This window comes from Pelodiscus sinensis, chromosome 19, assembly GCF_052426305.1.
Source record: "Pelodiscus sinensis isolate ZL-2025 chromosome 19, ASM5242630v1, whole genome shotgun sequence".
NCBI classification, from domain to species: domain Eukaryota; kingdom Metazoa; phylum Chordata; order Testudines; family Trionychidae; genus Pelodiscus; species Pelodiscus sinensis.
The window spans coordinates 8,456,566-8,477,784 of record NC_143070.1 but is presented as its reverse complement, the minus strand read 5'-3'; the positions used below and the strand labels follow the sequence as shown (position 1 = coordinate 8,477,784).

At 55.0% G+C, this 21,219-nt stretch overlaps 1 protein-coding gene across 2 annotated transcripts; it reads left to right on the top strand.

The window, feature by feature from the left end:
- The first annotated feature begins 909 nt into the window (after nucleotides 1-909).
- Nucleotides 910-18,372, top strand: LOC142823253 (zinc finger protein RFP-like). Of its 2 annotated transcripts, none has more exons than XM_089770830.1 (7): nucleotides 910-1,357; nucleotides 5,755-5,850; nucleotides 8,222-8,452; nucleotides 8,872-8,894; nucleotides 12,020-12,163; nucleotides 13,709-13,719; nucleotides 16,282-18,372. In XM_089770830.1, the coding sequence occupies exons 1-7, from the start codon at nucleotides 941-943 to the stop codon at nucleotides 16,869-16,871; spliced, it is 1,512 nt and encodes a 503-aa protein (XP_089626956.1). In that variant the 5' UTR covers nucleotides 910-940; the 3' UTR covers nucleotides 16,872-18,372. The 2 variants fall into 2 exon arrangements, with proteins under 2 accessions (XP_089626956.1, XP_089626955.1); XM_089770829.1 differs by lacking the exon at nucleotides 13,709-13,719 and adding an exon at nucleotides 14,753-14,800 and having other exon boundaries at nucleotides 12,020-12,135; nucleotides 16,282-18,371.
- The last annotated feature ends 2,847 nt before the right edge of the window (nucleotides 18,373-21,219 follow it).

Genomic DNA, 21,219 nt, shown 5'->3' with positions numbered 1-21,219 from the left:
GGGGAAGCCAAGTGCAGGGATGTGGGATGAGGCCTCGTCTCTGGGCCTGAGGCAACAGGGCTTCCCCTCCCCTCTGAGTGTGTGTGGAGGCGAGCGACAGGGCCCGGCCGCAGGGTTTGCGCTGGGGCTTGAGCCCGAGCTGTGAGCCTCGGCCGGACTTCATCCTTCCCCGCTCACTGCTGCCCCTCTGGCGAGCAGCGCACAGGAGGAGCCGGCCTCCCGGGGCAGGGGAGACCGAGGCACCTGCCTGGGAGAGGGGACGGGCTCACGCCAAGGGGCTTTCTGTGGTGCCGGGAGGCGGAGGGAGGCCAGGCACAGGCCAGCGGGAGAAGGGGCAGCGTCTGCTGGGACAGAACAGGAGACACCAAGAAAGAGACACCACGTTTCTGCCTGGTTCCACCAGGGGCCTTTCTGTGTGAGAAGCACCCGGGAAAACCTGCTACACTGGTGAGCTCCTCTGCCCCGCCCCTGGGATGCCACCCACTTGGGTGCCACTTGCAGATGGGCCAAACTGGACATGGCCTGTGAGCTGCAAATTCATTACTCCCCAGTGCTTCCTGGGTTGATAAGTAATGCTCCCCCATCGAGGTAGCTCATCTCCATTAGGGGAGCCTGCCTCAGACTCATTCTGAGGCTTCCCTGCAGTGTAGATGCTCGTATTTTGGAATGTATCTTCCAGAACAGCTTATCCTGAAATACAGGGCAGTGTAGATGCACCCTGAGTGCCCAGGCCCAAGTTTGGGGCCTGGCAGATGTTTTGGAGGAGTCACTGTCAGTCTGGACTCATCACACTTCATGCAAAGGCTCCATAGAGTCTGAAAAAGGAAAGAGCAGGAAAACACGCCCAGAAAGGCAGCACTGATTGATACAAACTGCAACCCGCCCATTTCCCAGTGAACGAAACTGAAACTAAATTCTCTGGTCTCCCCTGCAAGTAGCCATGGCTGCTGCGAATCCAGCAAAGACACTTCAGGATGAAATGACCTGTCCTCTCTGCCTGGAGTATTTCAATGATCCGGTGTTTCTCGACTGTGATCACAGCTACTGCCGAGCCTGCATCACCCAGTGCTGGGGGGGGCTCACTGCAGACGTCTCCTGCCCTCAGTGCAGACGGACCTTTCCCCAGGGGAACCTCAGGCCGAACAGGCAGCTGAGGAGTATTGTGGATGCAGCCAGAGCACTCAGGTTGCTGGCAGGGAGGGAACCAGCCGCAGAGAGACTGTGCGAGAAACACCAGGAGCCTCTCAAGCTCTTCTGCAGAGAGGATGAAATCCCCATCTGTGTGGTGTGCGACAAATCCAAGGGGCACCGAGCTCACACCGTGATTCCTGCCGAGGAAGCTGCCGAAGAATTCCAGGTAGGGAAATGCCCACTGCGATTCCTGCCCTCATGGGACGGAGGGGAGCACTGGGGAGCAGCACCCGCCCTGGGAATCTAGCCGATAGGGTCAGGGGTGGGACTGCAGGAAGCAGGGACAGCCTGGTGATAGGGCACCTGAGTGACCCTCGTGGTATGGGGTAGTCCTGCCTCAGTTTCCCAAAAAAGACCCACAGTGGCATTTTTTTGTGGCCAGTAACAGTCCTGCTCTCCCAGCAGGGACTCTCAGGACTTTGAGGTCTCCTCTGTCTCCAAGGTCCAGGGTCTCCTCTGCCTTCTCCATGGACCTCCTCCCTCTGGCTTTTCCTGTGCCTCTGTTTGACATATCTCTCGCCGGGTTAGATCCCAGGACCCCTCACCCTGCGTTTCATTGTCCCTTCCTGGGGAGGAGAATTGACTACGTCACAGGCAGGGCTGACAACCAATGTTCCTGCTAATATTTTCCATCCATATGTGGAATAAATTTTGTTCTGTGCGCCAATGCATGTGTGTCTGTGCACCACCCGTAGAAACACCCGCTGCCAGCTGTGGGTGACTGGGCGCTCTGCTAATCAGCTGGGCTGCACTGGAATCTCTCCTGGCCTGCTGCCCAAGCACCCGGCCTACAGGGACCCTGCTGAGAGCGCCTGCCTTGAAAGCGTCAGCCAGCCTGTGCCCTGTCTTGTCCCCACCTACCTCTCTTGAGCCACAGGGAGCATCCCAGTCATGCAGGTTTCTCTTTGGGATTTATCTCTGCAGAGTCAGTGGGGAAACCTTGTGCCCAGCATGTGTCTGTTAGGGTTGCCAGATGGTTTAACCAAAAATACCAAAATCTCCCCCACCTCCAAAAAAAACACCAGGGAAAAAACATGGCCCCTTAAGAAATGCCTCTGAGGCCAGACAGCTCCCCTGCGGAAACAGATAAGCAGGGGGGCTGAGCCCAGTTGCTGAGTGTGTGTAGGGTTGCCAGGTATCCAATACTGACTCGAAGAGCCTGTGTTTTTGCCTCCTGGAAGGGAATAAAATCAGAAAATACCAGACATTTCAGGTGCACGGTATTTTCTGAATTTTTTTACCGTACAGGAGATGAAAATACCGCACTGTCCAGGTCAATTCTGGACCTCTAGCAACAGGGGTGGACTGGAACGGTGGGTTACCGGGAATTTCCCGGTGGGCCGTTGGCCAAGGGGCCGGCTCGCTGGTGGCTGCTGGAGGAGGAGGGGGATATACCCAACAAGCTGCTCCTGAGAGCAGCTGTCAGAGTTCTGGCTCTGCATGGGCAGCACGGCCCTTTCTCCCTCCCACCCCTCCCCACTCTAGAGGTATAGTGAAGGCGGGTGGGGAAGCAGTTGCCCCCGCCCCCAGGCACAACGCTGGGGGGTGCCGGGCTGGGGTGGGACCAACGAGCACATGCTGCTCTTGGGTCCAGGAGCTGCCGGCCGGCAAAGTGCTGCTGCCGCTGAGCGGCTCTCTCCAAACTGCAGCTGAAGCAGCCAGCTGGGTGGGAGGACGAGAGCAGTGGTTTTTAAGGTACAGTAATTCCTCACTGAACACGTGCCCGCTTAACATGTTTTCGTGATAGCACGATTTTTTTTTTAGAGAACATTTCTCGCACAACACGACCGTCCCCGAAATAACATGATTTTCCCAAAAAGCCGGACGTTTGCCGACAGCTACATAGGGCTTCCCCTGCCTTCTTGTATCTGGCGAGGAGGGGTTGCCGGGGAACAGCACGGCCAGCTGCGAACCTCCGCCTCTTTGCAAGGAGGCAGGGGAAGCTCTGCGCAGCTGCCGGCAACCAGCCAGCTGGCAACCATTCCTCCTGCAAGGAGGTTTAACAGTAGTTCGAATTAGGAGCTTTAATTCAAACTACCTAGTCCGTGCCACGTGTAGCCGTGGGCAGGTAGTTTGAACTACGGGGCATTTAAAAATGGCGGCGCCCGGGAACATGCAAATCCCAGGCTTCATTTGCAAGTTCAAATGCCTACATTAGCAGTGTAGACATACCAAAACAAATTTGGCCTTTGCCCCCGGGCACAAAACACCCTCGCTGCGTGCTACACCTCTGGTACAGACCTGCTTACACAGCCGTGCTCCACCTGGAGGGTCTGGGAGAATGGGGACTTCCCCCCACCCCCATGTTCCTGCTAATGGGAGCCAGAGCTGGTGCGTGGACTTCAGTAAAATTAGCCCCACGTGGCCCAGCTCCAGGCCCGGCATGTGGTCTGGAGCCCCACAAGCAGCTGGGTCCAGGGCTGTGGGGACTTCTGGGGCCCGACCACAGACTCCAGCCTCACAAACTGGAAGGCAGAAGGTGGGGGAGGAGAACGGTGAAATATAGGGGGAAGGAGAGGGAGAGGAAGGGGCTTGTGCTGAGGGGAGGGGGACAGCTCAGGGGAAGAAAGGGGAAGGCACCAAGGGACAGGGTGAAAGAGAGACAAATGCCGGGGGGCCATGTGGAGACAATGAGGAAAAGGGCAGGAGGGGAGGTGTCCGTGGGAGGGGGGACAGGGTGATGCTGGAGAGGAGAGGAGAGGGGAAGGGCACTGGGAGTTAGAGGGGAGAGGGGGAGGTGCTGGGCGAAAGCTTGAAAGAAGGGCTGGGAATGAGGAAGGGGGTGATGGAGCAAGTCATATGTGAGGGCACAGGGGCATGAGATGAACAGGGGCAGAGGGTGGTGAAGGGGTGGGCATCATGGAAAAAGAGGGCAAAGGGGGCAGGGGCAGTGAGGGAAGGGGAAGGCACCAGAAGGATGCAGGGCTAAGGGAAGGTGCAGGTGCCAGTGGATTCTGGGGTGAAGCAGAAGGGCAGACACCTGCAGGGGAGGGACCAGCACCAGAGGAGAGAGGCAGGGCAGGTGTGTAGAGGGAGGTGTTAGAAGAGGAGATGAGGAGGGGTAGCTCACATGATCAGAGTGGGGTTACTGGAGGAGTGGGCATAGAGGGGAAAGAAAGGCTGGTGGAGGGGGGCAGGTCTCGGGAGGGCTGAGGGCAGTGCAAAGGGCAGGAGTCAGGACAGCAGAGGAGGGTGAGGGATTGGGGGGCAGCAGGCCCCAGGGGAGCTGATGGAGCAAGGAGAAGAGACATGGCAGCAGAGGGAAAAGGTAGAGGTTTATAAGATCTTCATTAATAACGTGGGTGCCACAGTGGACCATCCAAACAAGCCACCTGAACTCAGTACTGGTGCACAACACAAAATTCATTCTGCTCATGGGAGGAAACTCTTAAAGGGAACACTTCCCCCAGCCTCTCCGCCCTAGTTAATGTCACACACATGTTGGGTTAATGCAATTGCAGGATAGTTGCATGAGGGGGGTTCGGTGGGGGCCAACTAATCCCTATTGGTAGGAGGATGGTGGGAAAAGTCCTTAGGAGGGGTCACATGACACCTTTTACTTCTGGTCATGTGTCCATCTTGCCCCGAGAGTGTTACCTCCAGAGGCCTCGCTCATGGGGGTCAGTAGCATGGTTAACAGGGGTCGGGGTGTGTGTGGCTAATGGGGGTCAAAGAGTAAATTAAAAAACATTCTTTGATGTGAAAAAGTGGGCCGTTCTCAACCCATTTCCCGGGCCTATTTTGATTGCCAGTCAACCTCTGTCTGGCAACCCTGGTTTCCATGCTGACGTTCATGGCAATGGCAATAATTGGTAGTGAGTAGAATGCATTGGTGTCTATAGCACCGGCCTCCCCGGGCCCCAGGGAGCAATTGGGGCCCCGTGGGGCCGGGCACCCTATGGACAAGCCAGCCAGAGAGAGCTCCTAGCCCCAGCCACAGCCTCATGCACACGACCCGCAGCAGGCGGGTAAAGAAAGAAGCAGGGGTGGGAACGGGGGAGGGGCACTGAGGAGTGTTTGCAAACACCTGCAATCGCCAGAGCTAGGTCATCACGGGTGGCTGCCAGGCCAGATTTCCACCCTGCACCTGCCTGGCTGTGTCCCTCCTCTACACCTCACTCCCCACCCCCATGCACCCTGGCTTCTCAGGACATCCCCGATGCTCTCAGTGTCCCTCCTTTCCTCCAGCTCCCTCCCCTGCGATCTCCCCCACCCCTGTGCATGCAGCCTCTGAGTATGTGACCCCAGCTCCCTATGGTAACAAGGTCTGACAATTTCAAACCCTCTGAAAACACTCCCAGTGTCTATTACTGTGACTCTGTCTCTGATCTCATAAACCTGCCGGGCCCTGCAGTCGTGAGTAGTGTGTGGTTGTGCTGGGCCAGCTCCCCTCCCTCTAGTCCTGAAACTAACAAAAACAGAAACAAAACTAAAAACCTAAACATCTTCGCTGGCAGGACATTACAGAAATGAGTTGAACCAAAAATGATCTATTTTTAAATTATTAGCAAATCTCACATTTGATTTTTTGCTTAGTCACATGAAATATTTCTGCGTCTGCAGGAAAGGCTCCAGGCCCATCTGAAGACTCTGAGAATCAAGAGACAAAAGCTGCTGGGACTGAAAGTGAACAGGGAGAAGACCAGCCAGAAATACCTGGTAGGTACTTAGTATTATGACCCTGCCTTTCTAGCGAGCCAGAGGGAGCTGATCCCGAATCAGACCTAAGGAGCAGCCAGATTATTGTTTCCCTTGATCAGCCGGGGAATGAGCACCCAGAAATTACAATTCATTGTTTTAGCAGGATCCCTCCTTAGAGTTGGGCCCTAAACCAGCCACTTCCACCCGCTGGCTATGTCTAGACTGATTTTCCGGAAGTGCTTTTAACAGAAAAGTTTTCTGGAAATTCTTTTAACAGAAAAGTTTTCTGTTAAAAGCATTTTTGGAAAAGATCACCTAGATTGGCACGGATGCTTTTCCACAAAATCACTTTTTGCGGAAAAGCATCCGTGGCTAATCTACACGTGCTTTTGCTCAAAAAAGCCCCGATCGCCATTTTCACGATCGGGGCTTTTTTGCGCAAAACAAATCTCAGCTGTCTACACTGGCCCTTTTGCGCAAAAGTTTTGCGCAAAAGGGACTTTTGCCCGAATAGGAGCAGCATAGTATTTCCGCAAAAAGCACTGATAGGAAGTCAGTGCTTCTGCAAAAAGTAGGAAGTCAGTGCTTTTGCGGAAATTCAAGCAGCCAGTGTAGACAGCTGGCAAGTTTTTCCGGAAAAGCGGCTGATTTTCTGGAAAAACTGGCTAGTCTAGACACAGCCTCTGTGAATTTGTGGACTTCTTTAGAAGTGTCAAAGGGAGGTTCTGTGACCCCTTTGAAAATTGATTGTCTGTGTGAACAGCTGAATTCTATCCAGTGCTTTTTAGTCCAAGTCTTTTACTGATATGGTCCATGGCCCCAAAGGCACAAAGACCACAGGTCGGAAACCACTGTCACACCCACTGTAAACTGAAGCCTCTGGGGATAGTCAACTTAGCCTGTGTGATGGCGCGTTGGGGGTCCCCCGTCTCCTGCTCCCCGAAATGGCACAAACAGACTGCACCAGCCGGTGGAATAGAGGAAGTTTATTGCCTCTCCAGGATACAGCACAGCACAGATGGAATCTGGTCACAGAGCTGGGCTAGGATGCCTCAGGCCCCCTTGAGATGGGGGAGACTGGGCCCCTAAACTCCAGCCCCTCTCCCTAGGCTGTCTCCTCCATGCTCCCAGCCCACAACTAACTCACTCTCTTTCAGCCCTGCCCCCCAGCCAGGGCAGCATTCCACCTTCCTTTGTTCCTCTCCATGGGGGGTCTGGCCACTGGTTTGCATAGTGACTCATCCTGTTTTGCTGGGTCGTGGTACCCACAGCAGTCAGTGGGGGTTACCCCAGAGCCAGCAGCATAGAAACCAGCCAGGTACCCCCACTACGTCACAGCCTGTAACAGGATAAACTTAAAAAACAACAAATAGGCTGGTAGCACTTTAAAGAGTAACACAACGTGTAGATGGTTTCATGAGCTTTCATGGGCACAGCCCACTTCTTCAGATGAGAAGAGACCTTATTTCTCATGGAACGAGGTTTACAGAAGTCAGAATAGAGCGGCCTGTTATTTTGAATTTATTTATAAATATCAGAATTGCTGTGGAATAACTGCTGCTATTCTGTAATAACGCTGCTGTGTAAACGCACCCTTTCTGCCCGGACAGTTTCTCCATTGCTGTCGTTCACTTTGGGTGCCTGCTTTTCTCTCACAGGTTCATTTGTTTTTTTCTTCCCACCTGTCTCTGCGAGCGTGGCTCTGCGTAGACCTGAACAAATGCTAGATCTTTGCTGGCAGGATATTAACAAAATTAGTTGAACAAAAAAAATCTATTTTTAAAATTATTAGCAAATCACAAATTTGATTTTTTTGCTTGGTCAAATGAATGTGGGCGGGGGGAGGGAGCAAAAATCAGAATGTTTTGTTTCAAGTTGACCATTTCCTTAAAAAATAATTTTATAAAACACAAGGATAGTTTCAAAAATAAGTCAGACTTTAAACTCTAGAAAAAATTAAGCAAATATGTTTATTTGTCATGTATTTATTTCTGCATCATGACAACCAGTGACATCACCAGTAATTCATTAAATGTTCCTTTGGTGACAAATCTGCATTTTCCCAGGAAAAAAATGTAATGCGGAAAATGTCACCAAGAGCTAGTGCTGAGTCCTGCTCCCTGCTGCTTTGGCTCGGCGTCACTGAGACCATCAGCCACACACGATCCAAAGCATGTCAGACACGGAAACATCCTTTATGAGATTCTGGGGCCGTATGGGATGACGTGAGAAAATTCTCTCTCTAGTAACTGCAGGAGACTGTTCACTGTCTGGCAACTTAGAATTTGCAGAGATTCCCCCCTGCACACTCAGCGCTCTGAGAAGGACCCCAGGCTCCATCCATGTTCCCCTAGTGATGGTGATGTTCTTCCTTTGGTTCTTCTTCCAGAAACGGACACAAGCCGAGCGGCAGAAGATTGTGGCCGAGTTTCAGCAGCTGCGGCAGTTCCTGGAGGAACAAGAGCGACTCCTGCTGGCCCAGCTGCAGAAGCTGGACGAGATGATAGTGGAGGCAGGGACTGACACTGTCACCAAACTCTTGGAGCAGATTTCCCGGCTCAGCGAGCGGATCCGGGAGCTGGAGGGGAAGTGTCAGAAGCCGGCGAGTGAATTCCTGCAGGTGAGACTGAGGGGGAAATTTTCCAGCTCCCACCACAGAGACAGGACAGCCCCTAACACAGGGGTTCTAAAACTTGTGATACCACAACCCCCCTCTCAGCTGTTTGCGATCCCCCGGAGGGTCAAGAACCACAGTTTGAGAAACGCTGCCCTAACAGGTGGGCACAGGAGTCAGAGGTCACAGGGCAGCTCCGTGTGTGCCGCCCTGGCATGGGAATTGTTGTTTTGTGCAGACCCACAGGCACAGAGAGGCTAGCGATGTCAAAGCCCCATTTGCTCAGGGGATCCGTGGCCCTGGGGCCAGGCAAAGTCTAGTTTCCCCTCACTCGCCAAATCCCTCCCTTGGAATTCACAGTGTGTGTCAGGTGGGACTGAAACTCTCTCTCTCTCTCTCTTTCTCTCTCTCTCTCTCTCTCACAGGAGATCAGAGGCACCTTGAGCAGGTAGGTGGCTCTCACCCCCTCACAGCGCTGGGGAAACACTGGGCAGTGAAGTTGTCGCTGCCTCTCCCCAGGGCTCCACAGCAGAACGTGCGGGAAGGTCACATTTGGGATTCAAATCTCTGACCCATTTAACCCTGAGGCCCTTGCCCCTTTAGAGACGACTCTGCAGTTACCCAGGGGAAGGCGCAGACTGGCCTGTGGTACATTCTACCCATGTCACCTCCCTGGGGACTGGCTGCCCCAGGACTGAGGGGTGGGACGTGGGCCTGTCCCTGCTGGGCGCTGGGCACCATTCAGCACAGGGCAGCAGGGATCCAGGGTCTTTCCTGCCCGAGGGCTGTTTGGAGACCTGTGTGTGTTGTGCTTAAAAGAAGTACTCGGGATCTTTTTCAGGGAGATAAGGCACCACACCACATTTACTGAACTTACATAGATCAACACTTTATCATATGCATATGATATGTTACACTCACACACTCACACACACAGACACAACCACACTCCATCTTGTTGTTACCAATAGTTGCTCCCCCTAACTGCACTAGCCAGGTGAGTTAGATGGGGGAGGGGTGGAGCCAGGCTTCTGCCTATCCAGATCAATGCTCCCATGTTGACAAGACGAAAATCCGGGGTCCCCCTGCAGGATGCCTCCTATTTATCCCACTCATGGATCCAGTTAGTCATCACCTCACCTTTATAATACTTCTAAGAAAGTTCTTCCAAGGGCAGGCACTTGCTGCTGGACTCCCAAGTCGTCTGTATGTCCAGTCTTCTTAATGAGCTCACTGCACAGGTATTGGCTTGGGTCTGGATCCCAGACTTTCTCCACCTTTGCAGCTGCTGCTGGAGGTGCTCCCCTTTCATTCTCCATTCACACCTCATTCATTTCAACAGGGCAATCAAGGAAAGGGGAGAGTTCAAAAGACATTTTTTCTTTACCTCATACAAAGTTTCTTAATACAAGGGATTCTTTAAATTGGCTTCCGCACCTAATGACTGGAAGGTAGCTAATGTGACACCAATATTTAAAAAGGGCTCTAGAGGCGATCCTGGCAATTACAGACAGGTAAGTCTAAGTTCAGTACTGAGCAAATTAGTCAAAACAATAGTAAAGAAACAAAATTGTCAGGCATGTAGAAGAACATAATTTGTTGGACAAAAGTCAACATGGTTTCTGTAAATGGAAATCCTGTCTTACTAATCTTCTAGGGAATGTCTACACTAGCCCCCTAGTTTGAGCTAGGGTGGCTAATGTAGGCATTCGAACTTGCAAATGAAGCCCGGGATTTAAATATCCCGGACTTTATTTGTATGTTCCCGGGCGGGCGCCATTTTTAAATGCCCTTAGTTCGAACTGACTGCCCATGGCTATATGTGGCAGTCAGAAGTGAATCTGAACGAAATCCTTAGTTCGTATTAACTGTTATATACCTGCAATGAAGTGTAACAGTTAATCCAAACTAAGGACTTAGTTTGGATTAACTTCTGACTGCCACATGTAGCGACGGGCAGTCAGTTTGAACTAAGGGCATTTAAAAATGGCGCCCGCCCGGGAACATACAAATGAAGCCCGGGATATTTAAATCTCGGGCTCCATTTGCAAGTTCGAATGCCTACATTAGCCACCCTAGTTCGAAGTAGGGGGTTAGTGTAGATATACCCATAGAGTTCGTAGAAGGGGTTAACAAACATGCAGACAGGGGGATCCAGTAGATATAGTATACTTTGATTTTCAGAAAACTTTTGACAAGGTTCCTCACCAAAGGCTCTTGTGTAAATTACATGGCCATGGGATAAGAGGGAAGGTCCTTTCTTGGACTGAGAACTGGTTAAAAGACAGAAAACAAAGGGTAGGAATAAATGGTAAATTTTCAGATTGGAGAGGGGTAACTAGTGGTGTCTCCAAGGGTCAGTCCTGGGACCAATCCTTTTCAACTTATTCATAAATGATCTGGAGAAAGGGGTGAGCAGTGAGGTGGTAAAGTTTATGGATGATACCAAACTGTTTAGGATAGTCAAGACAGAAGCAGACTGTGAGGGACTCCAAGAAGACCTCACCAAACTGAATGATTGGGCAACAAAATGGCAAATGAAATTTAATGTGGATAAGTGTAAAGTAATGCACATTGGGAAAAATAACCCCAACTATACGTACAGTATAAAGGGGGCTAATTTGGCTACGACAAATCAGGGAAGAGCTCTTGGAGTTATCGTGGATAGTTCCCTGAAAACTTCCACACAGTGTGCAGCGGCGGTCAAAAAGGCAAATAGGATTCTAGGAATTATTAAGAAAGGATAGAAAATAAGACACAGAATATCTTACTGCCCCTGTATAAAACTATGTATGTCCACATCTTGAATACTGTGTACAGATGTGGTCTCCTCACCTCAAAAAAGATATTTTGGCCTTGGAAAGGGTTCAGAAAAGGGCAAGTAAAATGATTAGGGGTTTGGAACGGGTTCCATATGAAGAGAGGTTAAAATGACTGGGACTTTTTAGTTTAGAAAAGAGGAGACTAAGGGGAGATATGATAGAGGTCTATAAAATCATGAGTGGAGAGGGTGAATAAAGAAAAGTTATTTATTAGTTCCATAATAGAAGAACTAGAGGACACCAAATGAAGTTAATGGGTTGCAGGTTTAAAACGAATAGAAGAAAGTTCTTCTTCACACAGCATGTAGTCAACCTGTGGAACTCCTTGCTGCAGGAGGCTGTGAAGGCTAGGACTATAACAGAGTTTAAAGAGAAGCTAGATAATTTCATGGAGGTTAGGTCCATAAAAGGCTATTAGCCGGGGGTAGAAATGGTGTCCTTGTCCTCTGTTTGTCAGAGGCTGGAGAGAGATGGCAGGAGACAAATCGCTTGATCATTGTCTTCGGTCCATCCTCTCTGGGGCAACTGGTGCTGGCCACTGTTAGCAGACAGGATACTGGGCTATATGGACCTTTGGTCTGACCCAGTACGTCCGTTCTTATGTTCTTTTTCTTTTTCTTTTTGTTTTCTTTGTTTCTCCCCCAGGGAGGGGAGGGGGTCCGTGAAATTTTCATGGATTGAAAAGAGGTCCATATGCTTGAAAAGGCTGAGAATCACTGCATTGCCACCATGGGATGTTGCTTCTCCCCAGGTGTGAGAAGGGACAGGCCCAGCAGCCAGAGGAGATGGCTCCTGAACTGGAGAAGCGAGTCCATGGTTTCTCCCAGAAAGTGACTGCGCTGTCGGAGACGCTGAGGGAGTTCAAAGGTACCTTGGGGGGATGGAGGAGTGGAAAGTGGGACCCTGGAAGGAGAATGGCGCTGGTCAATTGGTTCATAATTAGATGATGCTTCCATATAACTGCGGGGTGCATGACACTGGCTTGGGTTCCAAGACACTCAGGCTGATTAATTCAAACCCTTGTTTGTTCAGAAGCAGTTTTTGCAATTTCAGTGAGTGTGAGAGTGAGAAACGCCAGAGAGAGAGAAACACGCCCAGTTCCCTTCTCCTGGGGCATAGGCGAGTCATGGTGCATTTCTACTGTGATAGCAGGATGACCCCTGACAGTATCTGACCTGTTAGAACCATCCAGATTATACCCGGATGAGTTCTGTTCCAATCTCCTTTGTGTTGGGGACAGTCAGTACCTTGTGTGACTTGTACACGGCTCACACAGGAACTTTCAATTGCTGGAGGGTTTTTGCTGCCCAAGCAATTTTCAAGTTACTCTCTTTTCTGATGTGCATGAATCACTTCTCCACAGGGGGGTTCTGGACGTCGCTCCCTGGCCTAGGCAGGTCACTCTGGGTGTCTGTGCAAACACCTTATGTGAGCAACACATCTGGGTCCTGCAGAGCAACTCAGGAACACAGCACTTTAAGAGCAAGGTCACTGTAGAAAACTTTTCCCTTATTGCAAGCACACGGCTCACCAGGCCCAAGCGGAGCCAATCAGCATCAATGCTGGGGGGCAATAATTCTAGGTGGGGGCCACTACAAGATTTTGGAAAGTGGCCAAGGCCCACACTTTGCTGTGGTGGGGGTGCAGGGTTTAGGGTGGGTGTTGTATACAGAAGGCCACACAGGGTAAGGGACTGGGCTGCAGGAGATGGTGTGGGGTCTGAGAGGGAGTTTGGGGTGGTGACCTGGGTCGCAGATTGGGGTGTAGGGTCAGGGAGGGGGTCTGGATGCAGGTGAGGATTCTGGCCTGGGGGAGAAGTGTAGGAGGGGGGTACAGGTTCGGGGAGGGAGCTGTGACCTGGGAGAAGGGGAAAAGGGGGGTGCAGACTGCAGAGGGTGTGGGTGGTGACCTGGGGCAGGGGAATGGGAGGAGGTGTGGATGTGGGAGAGGATTCTGGCCTGGGGGAGGGGTGCAGGAAGGGCTACAGGGTCTGGGAGGGAGTTATCACCTGGGACAGAGGGTACAGAGTGGGGGTGCAGGAGAGGCTGGGGTGCCAAAGGCAGCTCTGCAGCACCCCCAAGGCAGGCTGAGCTCCCTGCCTGCTGCAGCCCCATATCACATTAAACTGCAGACTGCTCCCTCCATGTGGCTCTAAGGCTTGTGCTACCCCCACACCCAGGCCAATCTCTCAGTTCCTATTGGCCGGTTGTTTCCAGCCAATCGGAGCTGAGGGTTGGGCTGGGGGTGGGGAGATCACATGAAGCCCCCCTCCACCCCTCCCACTGCAGAGCCCAGAGCCGCAGGGACTGAGCTTTAAACCACGGCAGCTGCGTGTGCCTGAGAGTCCCGGGATTGGGGTCCCCAGGCCGGATTTGGGGGCTTGGTGGGCCAGATCTGGCCCCTGGGCCGTATATTGTCCAGCATAAATACCCAGGTTCAGTCTCCAATCGTGTAGAGAGCAACGACCCTGGTCCCAGTTCTCAGCACTTCCCCTACTAGCCAAGCCGAGGGAGAGAAGGAGACTTGTGGATGGTCACAACCTTCTGGCCCAAATTCAGCAAAATCCCTTCGTTTTGGCCCCTGCGTCTCTCCCAGCCAGAGGGCTGCAGGGCGGGTGTCCCAGGGCCGGGGCAGACTGGCCCGGCGAGATACCGGGAATTTCCCCGTTGGCCGAAGGGCCGAATGGCGGCTGCTGAAGGAGGAGGGGGAAACCCGGCAAGCGGCTCCTGGAAGCAGCTGCCGGAGTTGTGGCTCTGCACGGCCCTTTCTCCCCCATCCCCTCCCCACTCCAGAGGTATGGCGAAGGAGGGGTGGCGGGACAGTTACCTCTGCCCCCTAGTGCCGTGCTAAGGGGTGGGCCCCGGGCTGGGGTGAGTCCAGGAGCTGCCCTCTGGCTACATGCTGCTGCGGCTGAGCCAATTCTCTTCAAACTGCAGCTGAAGCAGCCAGCTGGGTGGGAGGAGCAGTAGTTTTCAATCAAGGCTGCCCCCCCCCCACCCTGATCTCCCCCAGCCAGCCCCGCTGTCCCCGACCCTTCCCGTCCCCTCCAGCTCTGCTTTCTTCCAGGTGCCCATCCCCCAATCTCCCCCGGCCAACCCCGCTGCCCCTGAGCCCCCTCCGCCAGCTCTGCTTCCCGCCGGCTGCCCCCCCCCGATCTTTCCCAGCCAGCCCCGCTGCACCCGAAGCCCCCCTCCCACCAACTCTGCTTCCCCCCCCCCTTCCTCCCAGCCAGCCCTGCTCCCCTCCTGGATGTTCCCTTCCCCCCACCCCCATCAAGTGTGTCCAGTATTTTTTTAGACTGCCTGGTAACCCTAATCAAGGGGCCAAAGTGCCGAAAGCTGCTTTGATGCCAAAGTCTCTGCAGGACCTGGGCCTGGGCACCGACAAAAGGCGGGAATTGAACAAGGCCTGAGTGTGTCTGTGACGTGACAACCCGGCTCTGGGCTCCCCGTGCAAACCTGAATCTCCCCCTCTCCTCCCCCAGACTCTCTGCCGGATGCACTGGAGGGACCCCTCAGCCTGTATAGACCAGGTGAGCTGCCTCAGGCCTCGTGCCCCCCTCAGAGCCAGGCCTGCTGCCAGGCGCAGTGCGGTGCCAAAGGACAGGCACCGGGCAGGCTGTTTAGCACCTCTGGCCAGGCCCCAGCCATGGGAACAGAGCCACAAACTGCCCCTCCCCCAGCTTTCACCGGCACAGGGGCCTCCTCCTGCCCCCAAACGCCTCCTCCTGAGCCACCCCAGAGACCCAGCCCAGAGTCCAACCCCCCAGCCCAGAGCCCTTTATCTCCAGGGCTCCCCCAGAGCCCTCAGCCCCTCCAGCACCTGAACTCCCTGCCTCAGCTTGTACCCCCCCCCCCCGGTATCCAAAACCCTCAGCCCCCCCAGCCTGGACCCCCCAGCTTGGAGACCTCCTACATCCAAATCTCCTCTCGGCCTTGGGCTCCCCTTGTTCTCTGGCGCGGGAGAGGTGGGGGGGTCCAAGTGGGGAGTTTCCCTTCTCCCAGTGACTGACGGTCTGTGCCCAGCATGGACTCTGGGGCACTCGGGGACGTTGCTCTTTCTCCTGCCCCCGGCAGAGGACCCAAGAGTCCATGGGAGGGTCCCTGCTCTGCCAGGGGAAGGGATGGATCAGACCCCAGAGCACCAGGGCCCGGGGCACAGACAGGGGCAGCCCTGGGCCCATGGCAGGCAGCTGGGGAGCTGCTGAGAGCAGAGCTCTGGTCCTGTTCCCCTTTTCCTCTCCCCCCGCGTGAGCTCAGCTTCTCTCTCCCTCCGCCCAGCCCCCACTGGGACCCCCCTCGGCTCCCTGGGGCCTCTCTTCCTTCTGTCACCCCTGAGTCAGCCTCCTGCCATGGCTGGGACAGAGACACCCCCGTTCCCTCCGCACGGCGCCTGGGCACCCCCAGTGCAGGACTCGCCTTGTTCAGCCTCTTCCCACCCAGCCCAGCTGGGGCCGGTCCCTGCCCCTCCCTGCTGGCTCTGTGGGGTCTGGGCACTGGGCCGGAGACTGAGCAGCCTGGTGGGGGGCAGGTCGGAGCTCGGCCCAGAGCCCCAGCGCGGCGGGAAAGGAGCCGAGCCCAGACGTGCCGTGCGGGGGAGACGTGTCACAGGAGGAATCACAAACCCTGCCCAGAGGCAGCTGGGACCCAGGGACATTTCAATGGGGAGGGGCCCAGCCGAGGGCAAGGCCTGGATTCAGCCAGCCCTGACCAGGCAGTTTCCATCTGGGGTCCCCGGCCCAGAGACGCTTGTCCCCGGCCCAGGGAGAGGGGGGCAGATTCCCAGTGTCAGGGCCCCTCTGACCCCTTCTCTCTGCCACGGCCCCTCCCTGCCAGGGAGTGAGCTGCCCCTTGGGCTGGGCCGAGACCTCAGGGCTGCTCCCCACTCAGAGCCGGGCGCCCCTGGAGGCAGGAGAGTCCCTGAGTCACTGCCCAGCTGGGGCAGATTCTGTCCCTGACCCCATCGACCCCCCCAGGGCCGAGCTCTGCCCCTCACGCTCTGATTCTCCCCCAGCCAACGTGACTCTGGATCCAGACACGGCGCATCCCCAGCTCGTCCTGTCGGAGGATGGGAAACGTGTGAGACTGGGAAACACACGGCAGCCACTGCCCGACACCCCGGAGAGATTTGACAGTGTGTCCTGTGTACTCGGCCGTGAGGGCTTCACCTCAGGGAGACATTACTGGGAGGTGGAGGTGGGGGATGGGCAATACTGGGCTGTGGGGGTGGCCAGAGAGTCTGTGAAGAGGAAGGGAGAGATCATTCCACCCCCCAAGGAAGGGATCTGGTCTCTGGGGGTGGCCAGACAGTCTGTGAGCAGAAAGGGAGGGATCAGCCTGAGCCCCAGAGAGGGGATCTGGGCTGTGGGGTGGTGGTGGGGTCAGTTCCGGGCTCTCACTGACCCTGCAACCCCCCTGCCCCTGAGCCCCCCCAGCAGGATCCGGGTTTGTCTGGACTGTGACTGGGGGCTGGTGACATTTATCGATGCTGCTGCCAAAGCCCCGATCTTCACTTTCCCGCCGGGCTCCCTCCCTGGGCAGAGCATCCGACCCTGGATCTGGGTGGGGTGGGGCACAAACACCGAGCTCCGACTGTCTCCCTGACAGCAGCCCCTCTGGCCTCACACACCCCAGTCTGTGTGACCCTGGAGGACTCCTCTGTACCCAGCCCCTGGCTCCTCACCTCTATGACCCCTGGAAGCTCCTTCCCCTCCCTCCCTGCAGCTCCACTTAAGGGAGGTGGAAGGACAGGGGAGCAGACAGGCCCTGAAGGGCAGAGCTGGAGGCTGGATAGAGACAGAACTAGCAACCTTGCTGGGGACAGGCAGAGTTCAGATCAGGTCACACAAATCATCCACTCCCATGGCTCTGCCCCTCACTAGTCCCCTCTCCCCTCCCCCACCTTTGGGCTCTGGGGGCCAGCTGGGCTCAGGAAAGCAGCCGGCCCCAGCTCCTGAAGCTGCTGCCTGCTGGGAACGTTGCTCTCCCCTGCAGAGCTGGAGACAAGGAGCGAGCTCCAGGCGGGGGCTGGGCTATTGCAACGCTGAACGGCGCTGCCTGGAATTGTAGCCGCCCAGAAAATCCCTGGCACGACGCTGCGAGCCCCCAGCCTGAGTGACGGGGGATGGGAGTGTCTGGGACAAGCCAGCAGGCCCGGCAGGGAGCTGCCTGAGCTAGTCTATGGGGGGCGCTCACCAGGGAACATCAGAGCAGCCAGACTGGCTCAGACCAGAGGCCCATCCAGCCCCGTGTCCTGTCGGCCCCCAGTGGCCAATGCCAGGTGCCCCAGAGGCAGTGAACAGAACAGGGACCATCCAGTGACCCCTCCCCTGTCGCCCATTCCCAGCCCCCCACACACAGAGGCAGGGACCCCTCCCTGCCCAGCCCCTGTGTAACTTTTGTGTCGGGAACTGAGAGTGAATCATTCGCTTTAATAAAATGTTTCCATCTGCTCCTGTCTGGTTGCTCTCTGGTGTGTTCCCCCCTCTAGGAAATGGATTGTTGCCGCAAAGGGGGATTTCTTGCGCAAGAAATCGCTATGGCTAAACTGGCCATCAGCGCTTTCTTGCGCAAGAGGGCGTCCACACTACCGTGGATGCTCTTGCACAAAAGCACATGCCAGTGTAGACGCGCTCTTGTGGAAGACTTTTTGGGCAAGAACTCTTCCGCAAAACAGTTCTTGCGCAAGAAGCTGCCAGTGTAGACATAGCCTGAGGGACACAGGAGCCAGAGTAAGAAGTCCTACAGCTTGGCAATATTTTGAAACCATTTTGAAATAACTACATGCTGTGTAGAGGTGGACTAACTTATTTCAAAATAAAGTTGCAGTGTAGACACAGGGGCTGTGTCTACACTGGGCCACTTATTCTGGAAAATCAGCCGCTTTTCCGGAATAAGCTGCGAGCTGTCTACACTGGCCCTTGAATTTCCAGAAAAGCAACGACTCTCTACTGTACAAAATCAGCCGCTATTCCGGAAAAACTATTCTGCTCCCGCTCGGGCATAAGTCCTTATTCCGGAACACTGTTCCGGAAAAGGGCCAGTGTAGACAGCCCAGTAGTCTTTTCCGCAAAAAAGCCCCGATCGCGAAAATGGCTATCGGGGCTCTTTTCTGGAAAAGTGCGTCTACATTGGCCACGGACGCTTTTCCAGGCAGTGCGGAGCCGGCACGGCTCTCCCATTGGCCTGGGGGAAGGGCGCGGGTGAGTCACTCCGCTAGGGGCTGTGGGCGGGAGGGAGAGGCAGAGGCCAGGTGGGGTGGAGTAAAGCAGTCCCTTGCCTTCTCCTTCTGACTGCTCCATTCCGGCACAGGGCCATGGGAACGGGGACCCCGGTTAGCCAAAGGATTCGGGGGGGGGGGTGTCCTCCAGCCCTGAGCTGAGTCCAGCCTCTCAGGTCCAGCTCAACCACTCCCATGGCTCGCCCAGGTACCACACCCAGGTCAATGGAACCCTCCCCCCTCCCAAGTTCTCACATTCCTCTGTCCACAGGACCCGAAACCTGCCTCTCTGCAGCTGCTCCCCTGGCAAAGGCTGCAGGTCTGGTTTCTGCCTCTGGGCCGTGGCTGCGGAGGGAGGGGCCGCAGCCGGGGCCAGCTCTAGGTTTTTTGCCACCCCAAGCAAAAAATTTTTGGCCACCCCCCTCCCCTGCCCTTGGCCTGCTGCTGCAGGAGAGGCCCTGAGGAGGAAACCCCCTTGCACCTGGCGGCTCTTTGACTCCCACCCCCCTCTGGCCAAACCCAGCCTAGTCCTGTCCCCCCTCCACACACCCCGACCCCCCCCACTGAACCCAGTTTCCACCTTCTCTCCCCTCCCAGCCAAACCCGATCCCCCACTTCCCCCTACTGACTCTGTCTCTTTCTCCGCCGAAGCCCCGTGTCCCCTTCCCTACTTTGAATAAGATCCTCCGGAAAAGGGCGCTTTTTCCGGAGGATCGGGGCCAGTGTAGACGCTCTTTTCCGGCTTTTCTAAAAGCCGGAAAAAAGCGGCGGACATTTTTATTTAAATGCCGCGGGGGATATTTAAATCCCCGCGCATTTCCTTACTACGATGGCTGAAATTAACATGCCCCTTCCGGAAAAGGGGCCAGTGTAGACGTAGCCTTAGTGTTTCTGTCCTTACACCGGCAGTGGGTAAAAACATCAAGGGGAATTGCCTCTTCTTGTTCCTTCCCTCTCCCATTTTTTTCCTTCTCCCCCCGCCCCTATTTATTTTGGTCTTGGACATCCAACTCCAGTCACCTGAAGCAGCGGGCTGTGCCCACCAAAGCTCACAATCCCATCTACATGTGTTGTGAGTCTATAAAATGCTACCAGATCATTTGTTGTTTTTTAAGTGTATCCTGTACAGCACTGGTCTCCAACCTTTTTACACCCAAGATCACTTTTTAAATCTCAGAACAGGCGAAGATCTACCGCCCCGCACCTTCCTTGAAGCCCCTTCCCTTCCTTGAAGCCCCGCCCCTTCCTTGAAGCCCCGACCTCTCTATTCTCCTCCTGCCCATCACTTGCTATCCCCAGCCCTTACTTACACACTGATAAACAGTTTATTTTTAAATTATGCAATACATACAATTATAGTTATGAAATAAATGGTCTGTTTTTTATTCATGCTATTTAAATCTAAAATGAAGCATTTATAATTATACATTTTGTGGGGACAGAGTATTGCGGCTGGGGGCAGGGGAGAGGGAACAGGGTGCTGGGAGGGCAGAGGACAGGATTCTGCAGCAGGGGACAGAGTGCCAGTGGGGACAGAGTTTGGGGAGTGGGGATGGGAATGGGGACAGAGTTCTGTAGCTGGGGACAGGGCAGTGGGGACAGAGTTCGGAGAGTGGGGACCCCAGCATTCTGTAGTTGAGGACAGGGGAGTGGGGACAGGGGCATGGGATGCCAGTGGAGGCAGAGAGTCCCCTGCATCTCCCTCCTCCCATTATTCCCCCCCCTGCCAGGAAACCAGCGCTTGCCTACCCCGGGGCCGACCCCCGCAGGGAAGCCCTGCACACGCGCCTGCCCCGGGGCCAACCCCCCCCCCCCCCCGTGTAGGAAAGTCTTGCGCGCACCTGCCCCGGGCCAACCTCCCCCCCCGGTGCAGGAAAGCCCCACGCGTGCGCGCCTGCCCCGGAACCAACCCCGCCGTGCAGGAAAGTCTTGCGCGTGCCTGCCCAGGGGGCTGACCCCCCCACCCACGCAGGGAAGCCCCGCGCGCGCACCTGCCCCGGGGCCAACCCCCGTGCAGGAAAGTCTCGTGCGTGCGCCTATCCAGGGGGCTGACCCCCCCCCCCCGCACAGGGAAGCCCCGCACGCGCTTGTCCCAGCGCCACCCCGCCCCGCGGCGGGAAGCCCCGGGGTCAACCGCCCCCTCCCCGCCAGAAGCCGACACTACCTCCGTCTTCTCTGGAGGTAAGTAGTAGGGCTTCTGGGGGGGTGGGAGGGAAACGGGGGCGGGGCTGACAGGACGCCTCGCGAGCGACTGGTCGAGGCCTCGAGATCGACCAGTAGCTCGCGAGCGACCAGTTGGTGACCACGGCTGTACAGACTAACTGAGCTGTCCCCTGAAGCTGCTCTAGATAGTTAAGACCAAAACAGACTGCAGAGCACTTCAAAAATATCTCACCAAACTAAGTGCCTGGGCCACAAAATGTCAAATGAAATGGAATGTGGATAAATGTAAAGTAATGCACATTGGAAAAAACCATCCCAACTGTACAATAGGATGGGGACTATTTAGCTACAACTACTCAAGAGAGATCTTGGAGTCATCGTGGATAGTTGTCTGAAAACAAACGCTCTGTGTGCAGCGGCAGTGAAAAAAGCAAATAATGTTAGGAGGAGTTCTTGAACAAATAGACTCACAGACAGTCAGACAGTCAGACATGCAAACTCTCTAAAATATACAGTGGATTTCTATTTTGTGAAGTAAGTTACAAACTTCTGGAAATCCAGCAGTAGGGG